At 28.0% G+C, this 13,654-nt stretch overlaps 2 protein-coding genes across 3 annotated transcripts in view; one reads left to right on the top strand and one right to left on the bottom strand.

Moving 5' to 3' along the window:
* Window positions 1–13,654, bottom strand: part of LOC100198454 (ATP-binding cassette sub-family B member 6) — a 46,501-nt gene that overhangs the window by 9,015 nt on the left and 23,832 nt on the right. The window contains exons 12-13 of the mRNA XM_065813216.1: window positions 1,859–1,944; window positions 1,431–1,488 (exon numbers count right to left, since the gene is read on the bottom strand). Coding sequence (XP_065669288.1) covers window positions 1,431–1,488; window positions 1,859–1,944 — 144 coding nt within the window. The remainder of the gene's footprint in view (window positions 1–1,430; window positions 1,489–1,858; window positions 1,945–13,654) is intronic.
* Window positions 3,798–9,954, top strand: LOC136088721 (uncharacterized). Of its 2 annotated transcripts, XM_065813220.1 has the most exons (5): window positions 3,798–3,857; window positions 5,482–5,514; window positions 5,718–5,962; window positions 6,075–6,134; window positions 6,221–9,954. In XM_065813220.1, the coding sequence occupies exons 3-5, from the start codon at window positions 5,945–5,947 to the stop codon at window positions 6,497–6,499; spliced, it is 357 nt and encodes a 118-aa protein (XP_065669292.1). In that variant the 5' UTR covers window positions 3,798–3,857; window positions 5,482–5,514; window positions 5,718–5,944; the 3' UTR covers window positions 6,500–9,954. The 2 variants fall into 2 exon arrangements, with proteins under 2 accessions (XP_065669292.1, XP_065669291.1); XM_065813219.1 differs by having other exon boundaries at window positions 3,798–5,962.

Below are 13,654 nucleotides of genomic sequence, written 5' to 3'. Positions count from 1 at the left end.
AGATTTTGTAGCTGTAAAAAAAAAGGTCACCACAAAAAAATCTGGTTGCATGATGAATAGGCCTGTAGTAGAGAACGCTATAATATATATATATATATATATATATATATATATATATATATATATATATATATATATATATACACATATATATACATATATATACATATATATATATATATATATACATATACATATATATATATACATATATATATATATACATATACATATATATATATATATATATATATACATATACATACATATATATATATATATATATATATATATATATATATATATATATACACATATATATACATATATATACATATATACTATTATGATATATACATATACAGGCCTTGTTAAGAAGCGTTACGCAGCTCGCATTTTGCTTGCGAAAAGGCGATTTGCCTACGCGCTCAGCAGTTTTGCGCTACGCAAAAACTTAAAAAAATTCTAAAAATCTTTTAGAATATTTAAATTATCTTTTGATTATCGTTAACGTGACGTTTATTCAGAAGAAATAAAGTCGTAAGTAAAAGCATTTAACCGCAATTGTAAACTAATACATTTTTTTTGTTAAAGAAACAGTTTGTTTCATTTTTTTTTATTATTATTAAAAATTAGTTAAAAAAAATAAAGTGTTTAAGTTTTATTTTAAGGAATTAAATATATAAATTCCTTTTAAATATAAAAATTATTTTTAGTCATAATAGTTTAAAAAATACACGATTTATTTTGATGTAAAAATTTTATTAATAACATATTTTGTTTATTGTTAATTCAGTAACGTAAAGTTTTAATGACGTTTTAATGACGATTTAATTTATGAAAATAAATTATGATCACGAATATGTTATCGGTAACTGATAAATAACAAAAAAAAAACTCTATTGTTTAAAAACATTATTAAAAAGAGTTCACAAATTAAATAAGAAAAAATTTATTAACAATTGATAAAATAACCAAAAACCAAATGTAAAATCATAAGAAAATAAACAAATATTTTACGTTTCATGAAAAAAATATTTTTTTCAAAATAAAATTTAGTTTATATTTGAAAAAAATAATAAAAATGATTTTTTTAATAAGAACTTTGATTTTATTTGTAACTTTTGTTATAGTGAGAAAAAAAAAACTTTTTGTATGATTTTTAACGCGTTAATAAAATAACTTTAATTACAATGTGGTACTTGTAAAGACGCTAGTGACGCAATATAACTTCTAACGGTGCAAAATATATTTGCTGAGTTAAGTTACTTAAAAATGCGTTACGCGTTTTCGCTACGCAGCGAAATCTCGTAACAAGGCCTGCATATATATATATACATATATATATACATATATATATATTTATGTATACATATATGCATTTCTTAAATATAAAAAAAAGCTATTATAAGGAAACCAATCAATATTACCAGAGCAATAGTTTGTCCTGGTAAAACAGTAAACGAGATTCCTTTTAGAATTGGTTTTCTAAAAACAAAAAATCGCTAGTAAAAAGCTAGTAAAAAATTTTTTTAATGAATATTTTGATATGTCCTCGTACTAACTTTTTGTTAGTGTTGGATTTAAGCATATAACTACTTAGATTGTATCTTGTGAAAGAAACTTTACCTGAATACCTAAAAATTGACATACCATATAAAAAATAGACTAATTTTGTGGAAAAGGAACTTATAATCTTTATGGGATCTTTTGAAATCATAATGCTACAAAATGCGATACTGCTGTCACTAAATTTTGTCTAATTAAGCTTGCTGCAAGCTAACTAACAATTTTAACTTTTAATGAGGGATCTATAATTAATAAATACCCTAATTAAGATTTAAAAAACTAACATTACCTTTCATCATAGTGAAAATGAACACCTTTATATTCAACTAACCCATGTTTAACATTAAGCACCAATGGCGAAGGGTTATCAACAACCTAAAGTCACAAGATAAAATATTTCATTAAAAAATTATTTTGCTTCAAATTTTTGAAATCAAGTAATACTCTATGCAAATTAAAATTTCTTAATTCAAAAATATTCTCATAACACAATAATATAAAAAACATGAAATATACAAAACAATTAATTAGTTTATGGTATAGTTTATTAATTATAAATTAATAATCACAAGCTTTAATAAAACAAAAACTATATATATATATATATAAAAAACAAAAACTATATATATATAAAAAACAAAAACTATATATATGAAAAAAAAAAAAAATCAAAAAAGATGATTTATTTGTTATATTATTATTATTTATACAATTATTTTATGTACAAGCATTTTTAATCCTTTGTTTTAGTTTCAAATTCTTTATCAGGTAATTTGAATATGTAAACAAAAATTTTACAATTTTTTCAAAGGTTATTTACCAAATGGAAAATCTGAGAAAAAAAAGTTCTTTATAATTAGTGCATGATACAATATTTTAATCAAGGATATTAGTTTTATTGAAAAATTACTCTGTAAAATTAAATTATGTCGTGTGTGTGTTTAAATATATATATATATATATATATATATATATATATATATATATATATATATATATATATATATATATATATATATGTATATATATTTATATATAATTCTGGATCAACCCTAAGGCGGCAAACTATAGTTGTAAAACCTACTGTTAACCTACTAAGTCGACAATTTCCATAAGTCGCCATATTTCGTGTCGTCTCAACATTTCACCTTGTTTTGCAAACAGAAAAATTATTCCAATAGTAATAAATGAAATAACATTTTGTCTTATTTTTAGAGGACTAATTAATTTACAAACAAAAAAAGAAGTTAATGCTTAATGAACATTAAAAACAGTTTTCTTTTTTGCGCTTATATATTCCTTAAAATTTCTTAAAGCCGACAGATACTGCGAAATTCTACGCTAAGTCGAATTTACTTATAAACCATGTATTTGCATGAATGTGAGGCATATATCATGGTTTATTTTGTTTCTTGTGAAAAATATAAGTTTTTTCAGTATTTTAAAGTAAGAATATATGACCACATTGAAACTAAGGAGAAGTATTTTGTGAATATACAAAAAGCAAACATATACAAAACGTGTTTTCCACTATCGCGAAAAGCGCTTTCTATCTAGTTTGCGTCTGATTAAACTATTTAGAAATATTATGATAAACATCGTAACATTTAAAATACAATATCATCTAGTTGGCATTTGATTTAACTATATAGAAATATGATCATGGAACGAAAGTATAAGCTTAAATCAAGAAATAATCTTATCATTGAAGAAGAGTTTTGTGGTCGTGGAATAGATCAAGAAGGGTTTGAATTGGCTCAAATTAATTCATCAATAGTGAGTTTATTATACTAACCTACTGATGAGTTAATTTGATACTAACTTAGATAAGGTTTATAGTATATGCTATATTGTATACATTATATAGAAGTATAGAGTAAAAAGAGATATTAAGGTTTAGTATTAAACTAATTCTTCAGTAGGTTATTATAGTAAGTAAAAAGTCAAATATATACTATTATAGCTATAGTTTTCTATATAGTCTATATTGTAGACTTATGATATAAGTCTATATAGACTGTTATAGATATAATAGTCTACATAAATTAAGTTTTATATAAAATATTTTATATATAACTTACATTATATAGACTAGTATGTCTATAAAAGTCTATATAGACAATAATCACACTAGTATAATGTGATTATTGTTTTTACAATCCTTCTTAGTAAGCTTGAACTGTTTTAAAGTTTAAATGAGTTTGACTAAATAAACAAATAAATTCTAGGTTTTGGGGTATTTGCTCTAAAAAAGTTTGCGAAAGGAGACTTTCTTCTTGAATATGCAGGTATGTTAGTTATTTCTTTTAAATGTATTTTAAATATTCATTATAATAATAAATAGCTTGATAATTAACTTTATATTGTAACAACGTTTACAAATTAAAAAGAATTATTGTTACTTATAAATAAGTATCCTCATAAAAAATTTTAACTTTAATTTTATCAATTAAACCAGTTCCATTATATAGAGAATAATGAATGATGAATTTTGATACCATTTATGATCCTAGGTCTACTAAGAAACAAGATATGCAATTTTTAGGGAGAAAATGTAGCGGAAATTTAACCAAAATACTCCGATTTAAAAAATGGACTCTGAATAATAACACTTAAAAATGCAAAATATATTATCATTTATGTAATAAAAATATTTAATATATTCCCCTTTATATTAATTTATAATTAAAAAAAAAAAAGTGAAAACGTTAGGCACATTTTAAATAAGATGAAAATAATTTAAAGCCAAGAAAATAGCTGCTATAAAAAAAACTGATTTGCAGTTTTGTGCAACGTTTTTAAACATGAAGGATATTTCTAAATGTACTGCTATAATAATCTACACAAGCATGTTATTTTCCTTTCTAAGCATTTATATTGCAATAAGAAAAATGGTTAGGAAAATAAGTGATTTTCCATTAGGTTAGTAGTTTAGAGCAACTTTTTTAAACATGAAGGAGATTGTCAAATATTGATTATTATATATGAAATAAAAAAATCTATAAATAATCTATTTGAGCATGCTATTTTCATTTGTTGGGGTTTTTATTGGTATAATAAACTTTTGATGTGATAAAAATATTTTTCAAGATTTTGCAAAAATAACAATTTTACAAAGTTTGCTTTAACTTCACTTTAAACAAATAAATATAAAAAAATTTAACATTATATTATTATCACAACTTTTTAAAACTTTTTAAAAATATTTCGTTTATGTATATAGCGAATTCTAAAAAACTCGGAAACACAAGAAACTTTTTAATAGCAATGTCAAAATATAAATCGGACGCAAATAAGAGTACCTACTTATAAGTCATTACAATTTTTTTTCTGATTATATTTAAAATATATATTAAAAACACATTCTTGTTCGTAAATAATTTAGAACCTATTCATAAGTCCTAAAAATGCATAAGTTTCATATTTGTTTAGTATTTACTGAAGCATTAGAGTTTGTTATTACTTTTGTCCCAGCCTGCCTGCTCTAACACTTGTCTATTTATCTCCTAAGTTATCCATTACAGGATGTAATGGAAAGTTTTGTTAAAAAATTGATGTAATTTCAGAAACTCCTATATTCAAAATATTAAATTATAGAATTTTGTGAACAGTACAAAAACTATACCAGACAACATCTTTAAAATAGTGAACCATAATGGAGCATAAAAAATCATTTCAGAGTATTTATATGGATATACACTTTAATGGTGGTGGGTCATTTATTTTGAAATATTTCATTTTAATTATGGATACAAATAATAAACCTCTAAACTTGTTCTTTATATTCTAGTTTTTGTATGGAGTCTAATGCAGTACCTGTATTAAACAATAATTTTTTTTTTCAGTTTAAATTCTCTGTTAAGGTAATTAATGTTTGGATTTTAAACAAGTAAATAATTATTTTCTTCACAGTGTTGATTCAACATATTCAAATCAGTTAGGAAGGTAATTAATTTTTTCTTGTTTGTATAATTTTAAAATTAGTATATAAGTATATATTAATTAAAGTGCTGAAAATATGGCTTCAGATTAGATTATACTTGTTATCAACAAACTGTTTAGCTCATTGATAAAATTAAAAAGAAATCTTTTAGAATTATTTAAGATCTTCTTTTTTTATTTTTATAAATGTTAATGATATTTTTAAGATTTATAAATGATTCTCCACCTAAATATGCAAATTCATTGATAAAGCGTTATGTTTCTCCTAATAAATCAACATTCCTTGCACTTTATGCAAATAAGGATATAGATATTGGAACAGAGTTACGTAAATATTTTACTGTTTTTTTTTATGTTGTGTTATTTTATAACAAAAAAGTACTAATCATTTTTATGTAATTGTAGGTATGACTATGGTGACGATCTCTCTAAAATGGCATGGCGTAAAGAGGTAAAATTATGTTATTAGATATACATGAGCAAAATTTATTGCATGAGAAGTGTGTTGATTTTTTTATTTTATATTTATTATTTGAGTTGCTATTTTAATATAACATTTACAGGTTGAAAATTTACAACCAACAACTAAAAGCAAATTATCACAGATAATTGGTGAATCAAAGGTAAGATATTAATTTTAATTATTTATTAAATTCAAAAAAAAAAAAGATTAACTTTAATATATATTTTTTATTGCTTTTAAATTCAGAATGAGATAAACATCAAATCGCTCAATCTGGAACAATTTAATTCACTGTCAATTCACCACCTAGATTCTGAGGATTTAATTGATTTTGATATTGCTAAGGTTGACAGGAAACTGGTAATTTTCCTCATCAAATTTTGGAGCTGCATCGGAGTTAACTTTGGAGATAAGCTTCCAACGACGAACTTCCACACTGTCATAATTTTGTTGGATATAAAGCAGCTTATCCACTTTTTCAGGCTGAAGCTTTGTTCTTTTGCACAACACAATGTTTCCACATGAAGAAAAAGCTCGTTCTGATGAAGCAGATGATGCTGGAATGCACAACCAATGACAAGCAACATTTGCCAGAAGTAGATACTTGACCTCATTAGACTTCCACCAGTTTAAAATGTTGCTTTATCTTTTGTTGGCCTAGGCATGGGTTTGTACTCATCCCACTCAGTTTCAATCAGAGATTTGGCCAGTTCTGGTTGTGACTGAGCTTCACAAAGAGACAGAGCTAATGCCATCAAGGGGTCCTCCTCATCTTCATGATTAGTTGGAGTGGTTTGAGCTAAAAAAAACTCTGATTAGATGATGATCTATTAAATATTCTAGTTTTTAGACTTGTTTAAATCAATCTTATTTAGAAATCTTTCATAATAAAGTTAGATTAGCTATTTTTTATTTTGCCAGCTCTTTTTCCTAAAGTTACAGAAATAATAATTTTTTTAAAAAAAATTTGATTTCATTAACATTTTTCTGACAATATCTAGTAAAATATTTAAGTGCCTTAAGTTTGTTCAGTGAGCAATGTTTGGTGATATTTATGATTGATGATCAATCGTTGGTACATCTCTTGAAAATTTTTGCTGATACACTCAACACCAACACCATGATAAAAAGGATTGAGCATATTTCCAAATGCATAGACACCCACCATTCCTCCACAATTTGGAAATCGCTTGTGGGACAGCTCATTGATCAGCATTTTGAAAAATGATTCAGCTCCCTCTGATAGTTCTTGAGTCAACTTTTTTTGACCTGTGGATTAAAAGTCAAATAAAAGAGCCATTACCCTGTTGATTGTTCAGTAATGGTCAGCAGACAAGGCCTCAGATACTTCTGCCACACAAACCATAACACCCAGACACTCTTCAAAGAGCTCAAAATATTCATCTGTTGGAACAACCTCTGCCAGATTTCCATCACGCCCTAGGACGTCTTGGATATTGGAAAGTGTTCTGCGCATTTTGAGGACACTTTTTATCATCATGGTCACAGATTTCCACCTAGTGGCAACTGGGGTAATGATTTTGGAGTAGTTTTCATCTTTATCTGAAAAGATTCATGATGACAATAAGTTACTTAATTTTTTTCCTCTTTTTTTCCTTTGAAATTGTTGTTGACATTTAAAACTGCATTTAAACTCTTACAAATTTTTGTAATTTAGAACATAATAGAGTTTAACCTTTTACTTGTGAGTATTGAAAACTGTTAATACAATAAACATATATAAGAATTTATACCTGAATCAATATCAAATTCATCTTTGTCAATGGCTATTTCCTTTTGAATCCGTTACTTTGCAAGAGTTGGCTAGTGTGATTTAGTTGCAAGTGCAGTACAGCATTTCACCACTTCATTCATAGTTGGGCAAGCTGTCACAGCTCCAGAGATTGCCAGTTAGAGCAAATGGTCAGTGCAGGTTCGGTGCAAGAGATTGGTTAATGATGATACTGCGAAGTACTGCATTCTTCATGTTAGCAGCTGAATCATGGACTGCAACAACTTGGAGATTTTCAATGTGGGGGATGTCCTCAAACATCAGCTCAATTTTTTTGGAGCCTCACCAGTGTGACAACCTATAACAAATGAAAAAAATTCAAGATTATATATCGAATTTAATGTACTAATGAAATAGACCAAAAGAAATTTTGAGTATTGAATAAAAAAAATTTGCTTTAAAACATAAGATTCCTACAAATTCATTAAAAAATTACCTGTAAAATATGCTGCATTGAGCACAAAATGTTGAAGCTTCCACGACTTACTGATGTAGTGAAGTGTCAAGGATTGATATGGATCATTTGTCCTTGATGTCCAAATATCTGTTGACATAGCAATGCCACTGCAGAGAGGTAGCTCTTCCATCAGGACTTTGCCACCTTCAAATTCTCATACAACAAGGGCAGCTTGAATCTGCTGAATGTAGTAGCTGCCTTGACAGTGAGCCTGGGGTCACCATGCTTGAAGAGATCCTTGGTGCCAGGTGCGCTTACAAGATTAAAAGGCAGGTTGTTTCTGGCAAGGAATTTCATAATTTCTAGATCCTATCTCAGTTGTTTGCTGTCATTGGTTTTATACTTCGCAAAATTATTTACATCCACTCAACAATTATTTACATCCACTCAATTAGAAAAATTAAATTTTTACGTGGCACAAAAATAACTCAAGGATCAATTTAATTTACCGAAGATTCTGTTGAGTTTTAGGTTGGGATTAAGAATCTGAAATGGCCAGATTTGATTTTTTCTTTGAGATGCCAAGGACTTCTGAAGAGTTTCCTAGCTGGTCTTCATCATCAATATCTGATCCTGCAAGGGCTTCAGCTGCACTTCTCTTTAATGAAGCTTTTGACTCCTGCACTCTCTGAAAATTTGAGGGTATGTGAGCTTCAGATGCTTTAACATTCCAGATGTATTTGAATTTTTGATGGAAAATGTTTTAAAACACTTCTTACACTTTCCAACAGCAGCTCCATCAGATCCTTCAATTTGTTCAAAGTGCTCCCACAAAACTCCACGGTTACGAGGCATGATCACTAACTTAATTTAATAATTAAGTTGATGATCATGCTCATATTAAATTAATAATTTTAATCAAAATTCAGACAAACGTTAACAATGTTTGTATTTTGCATTGGTTGCTAGTAGACCGGAAATTAATGACTCAATCAGCTGAAAAAACTCTAGTACAAGGTTAAATTATTGAAGCAACCTTAGAAATCATAGTCATGCTGCAATTCTATTTCCAAAAATTTGATGAAAATAATAATATTTTTTTTAGACAAGTTAAAAAGAAGACTTCCCCTTCTGCAGATATAGGAAGTGTTTATTTAACCAGATGAGTTTTGTATTTAAAAAGAGTTCAAAGTAAGATTACAATTTTACAGTTGATGAAATTTTTAATACCGATAATTCAGAAAGTTTATACTGTTTCTGCAGTGTTTTGTTTCCGTTGCAGTGAATAAATTAAGTTGTGTAGTGCTGTTTCATGTTACTTGTTGGAAGTTTTTGTATTTTTAATTGATTATAATTAATTAATTGAAGTTATTTAAATTTACGTCTGTATTCAACTGTATCAAACAATAACATAACAAAACCGCATCGAACCCCAAGGGATAAATTAAATAATGACAAATATTCAAAAAGGTCAACTAGAGGCGGTTAAAGCAGAGCTTTTGAGGGAAATTGAAAATCTCAGAAAATTATCTGAAGCGCAACAAAAAAAAAATAATTCAAGATTTAGAAATAAATAATTTAAAACTAAAAATTGGAGATCAACAAACTATATCTAAGGGTGTTCCAGAAATTCATAACTGGGCATCAGTCATGTCAAGAAATAAAGCACCAATAGGACAACTAATAGTTATAAATGCTACAATGAATGAGCAGAAAGAGAGGGAAAGGAGGTTTAAAAATGTTGTTATATTCGGCTTGCCGGAGTTTCAAAAATCAAACTTAAAAGAAAAATCTATAGAAGACAAAGATATATAAACCAAATTTTAGAAGATATTGGTTCTACAGTTGAGCCAGTTTTTATTAAAAGACTGAAGTCAAGTAATTCATTAAAACCAGGACCAATACTTATTGGTCTAGAAGATGCATCGGAGTTGTCAACGCAAAATCCTTGAAGGAGTTTAAAAAAATTTATGATACAATACATAAGTGACAAATTACACATATTTATGAAACTTTTATTGATATTTGATAAGGCTGTCAAAGTGTGCAATTCTAGCTCTACCAGCTACAGCATAAACTAGAAAAAAAATAAAATAATAATAATAATAATAATTTCAATACTAGTATTGTTGAAAAAACAAACAAGAAAAGTCTTGATATTTCTTGTTTTAGTTGTCACTCTACAAAGTTGGTCTTGATTGATTCAAGACATATAACGGCAAGACAAATTCAGTCTTGTGCAAATTAGTCTTGTTTTGTATCGCCTTTTCATGCTAAAAAGTGAATAACAAGACTTTTTGTTTCAAGACGCAGATCCTTATTAATTACTCTAATACATTTCATTATTTCATAACTTCAATATAATGCAATTTTGAAAAAAGTAAAATAATTTGCAATTGATCTATTTTGGGAATAATAAAACCTAATATTGTTCAGCTAAAAATATAATGAAAAAAATTACATTTGTAACTCTGTTACAAATATATGTTTAAAAAAAAAATAAGTTTAGACCATGATAAAACTTAAAAAATATACACTTTATTTGTTCTATGACTTATATAGTAATTTGCTGATAGCACTAGGCAACAAAACCTGTTTCTGCCATTATTTAATGTTTTTCAATGGCACTTTTTGAATTTTTTCAATGGCGACATTTATTTTCAGGTTGCTTTAGGTTTTTGGTTTGTTCAAGTGAATGATTTTTTTATCTATCGTATTTAACTAATGATTACATTTTCTTTCTTATTCTTTAAGAAAAAGTTATTAAATTACCGAAAAATTATAAAATTATTCATTATAATGACTTTTAAACATTTTAAATTATCAATAAACTGTTTTGGCTACATTTGTGAATATTATATTGAACCTGCTCACAAGAAAAGAGCAGTTTTAAGGAATAAAAAGTTATTACCAAAGCTTACATGAAGTATTTTGGGATGTTTATTGGGGACTCTTTATGTTATTTTTGGCTGTTGCAACTCAACATTGGAAAAAAGCTCCAAGAATAGGATTACTACTACATTTGCATTTTTTGTTTAGATTATGATTTTTTATCTCAAATTAAACCTCTTTTTTAAGTTTTTATGTTTTATACTTATAACTTCAAAACACAAACTTTAAGTAACAATACAGCTGCTCAGAAAAACAAATTGAGCATATTACTACAAGGTACATGTTCAGGTTCAAACTATGTATCTCCTTATAACTTAAAGTTAATCACTGAACCACTACAGCACACCCTCTGTCCTCTTTGAAACTTGATTTGACTCTATAACCTCTAAATGATACATAGTGTTAGCATTGTAAGCCTTTCAATAACAATTTTGCATTGTAGCCTTTCAATAACAATTTTAGGTGCTGTAGAAAAAAAAAAAATTAGCTCACAAGCAATAACAACCATTTCATTAAAGTGAAAAAGACATTAAAACTAATGAGCTGATGAATTTTTTGTGTTAAGAACTTATAAAATGCCCAAATTAGTTTAATTTTTAATGTCTTGAAATCTGAATTTACTGAATGAGGAGTCAAGCAAGAATGGATTTTAGTTGATGGAACTAGAGATATCTAGGAGATGATAGCTCCTTTGAGCAGCTCTAAAATAGTATTTGTAGAGATGGAATTTTACCTGTGGGCCCAACTACACTTACAGAGTGCTTTTGGACCTTGTCTAGAAGAGAAAGAGTATCACTAGAAGAACCAGCCCAAATATGACGACAGTATTACACACATGGATAAATAAGAGATTTTTAGAGGTAGAGAATAGAATCAGGAGTAAGAAAATTGTAAGCACAATAAAAAAAAACAACCTAAGCAGATACAAATTTAGCAATCGATTGTATATATACTTTCCGTGAAAGGTCAGTAGTAAACGATAATCCAAGAAGACATAAAGAAGAGAATTCAATGAGAGGATTGCCATTCATTAATATAAGAATGTGGATAGTACTGCAATAGTTGTTAGGAGTAAATAACTGAGTTTCCTTGAAGTTAAAATTCACAAGCCACTGCAAGCCCCAATCTGTTACCGAAGTGAAATCAGATTCAAGATTGGCTGCCTGTTCTAAGCAATCAAAAAGAGAAGACTTTTTGTCAAGACAGGAGTATAAAGTTGAATCATCAGCAAAAAAAGCTACTTTAGGTGTAAGGTTGTCAGGAAAATCATTAATGTATATTAGAAGCAAAACAGGACCAAGTATAGGACTTTGAGGTACCCTAGAAGTTACTTTGAAAATGGCTTTTGAGGATGATTTTAATAAAGCAGTTAGAAAGAAGTCTTTTCCAGATGCACCATATGAAACAAGCTTATGGAGAAGACCAGCATGCCAAACTTTGTTGAAAGCTTTAGATATGTCAAGAGGAATAGCCCTAGCCTTATCTAATGCACGATAAAAACATTCAGTCACAGCAATTAGCAAGTCAGCCGTAGAGTGAGAGGATTAAAAACCGTATTGATTGTCTGACAGTAAGTTAATTGACTCAAGATGGGATGTGAAAAACTTGTTGATCAAAGACTCAAAGACCTTGTTAATAATTGAACTTTAAAATGACTTTAGCAATGAAAGTGATTTGAATGTCTAACAATGGGTTAACCTGTTTAATTGGGATGGAAGGAAGAAAATTTGCTGGGAGTGAACTGAAATTAATGGAGCTTAGTATCAGACAGCACTTTTTTACATTAATTTCTTGCAATAACAAATAGGCATTTGCTCTTAAGAGAGTTGTTCTTTTAAAAAAGATGAAAAAAATGATTATGATTAGATATAGCAACTGTGCAAGAAGGTGAAAACCATGGAATAGAGTGAGGTTTGATTTGGAACCAACAAAAAGGAATAAAAGCTTCCATTTATGCCTGAATCCAGGAGGTTACATGGGGGGCGCATTTTTTAGCTGATAGAGAAAAGTCATCAGCCCAAGGATCATCACGAAGAAAATCACAAAAAGAAGTCAGCTTTAGGGTAGTAGTAGGTAGTGTGATGATAGGGTGAGTTTGAAGAAGTATGAGATAAAAGATTTATAATCATTGTATGGTCAGAACCATCTAAGAGAAAAAGAATAAACTGAACATAAGGTAGGGTCTGAGACTAGACACAAATCAATAAGTAAAGGTAAATGGTTGGGGTTGTCAGGAAAACGAGTTACAAATTTAACTATCTGAGTAACAAATTGAGAAATGCAGAAGTTATAAGTTTTAGTGCTAGCAAGGTCAGTGACGTTAGAGCCGAGCCATTCAGTGTGATGAGCATTAAAGTCACCAATAAAAACAATATTGGCAGAGGGGTAAAGACAGAGAGCATGGTCAATCTGATTAGAAACCACATCTAAAAGAGTGCTGTCTTGGGAAGAAGGAGAACAATAAAGAACAAAGAGAAAGGCGATAGAGTGAAGAGGTGCTAAGCAAAATACATAAAAGAATGGTCAAAGGTTTTAAAACTGATTTCACAACAAATGAGTGAATTGATGCATATGTATACCCCCAAGCCAAGCATGTGAT

This window comes from Hydra vulgaris, chromosome 12, assembly GCF_038396675.1.
Source record: "Hydra vulgaris chromosome 12, alternate assembly HydraT2T_AEP".
Classification (NCBI taxonomy): domain Eukaryota; kingdom Metazoa; phylum Cnidaria; class Hydrozoa; order Anthoathecata; family Hydridae; genus Hydra; species Hydra vulgaris.
The sequence above is the reverse complement of the archived record's forward strand: the minus strand, read 5'-3'. Positions and strand labels throughout refer to the sequence as shown.

Coding starts and splice junctions, on each gene's coding strand:
- LOC136088721 (XM_065813220.1), top strand. Junction 6,135..6,220: donor AGATAATTGGTGAATCAAAG/GTAAGATATTAA, acceptor TTTTAAATTCAG/AATGAGATAAACATCAAATC.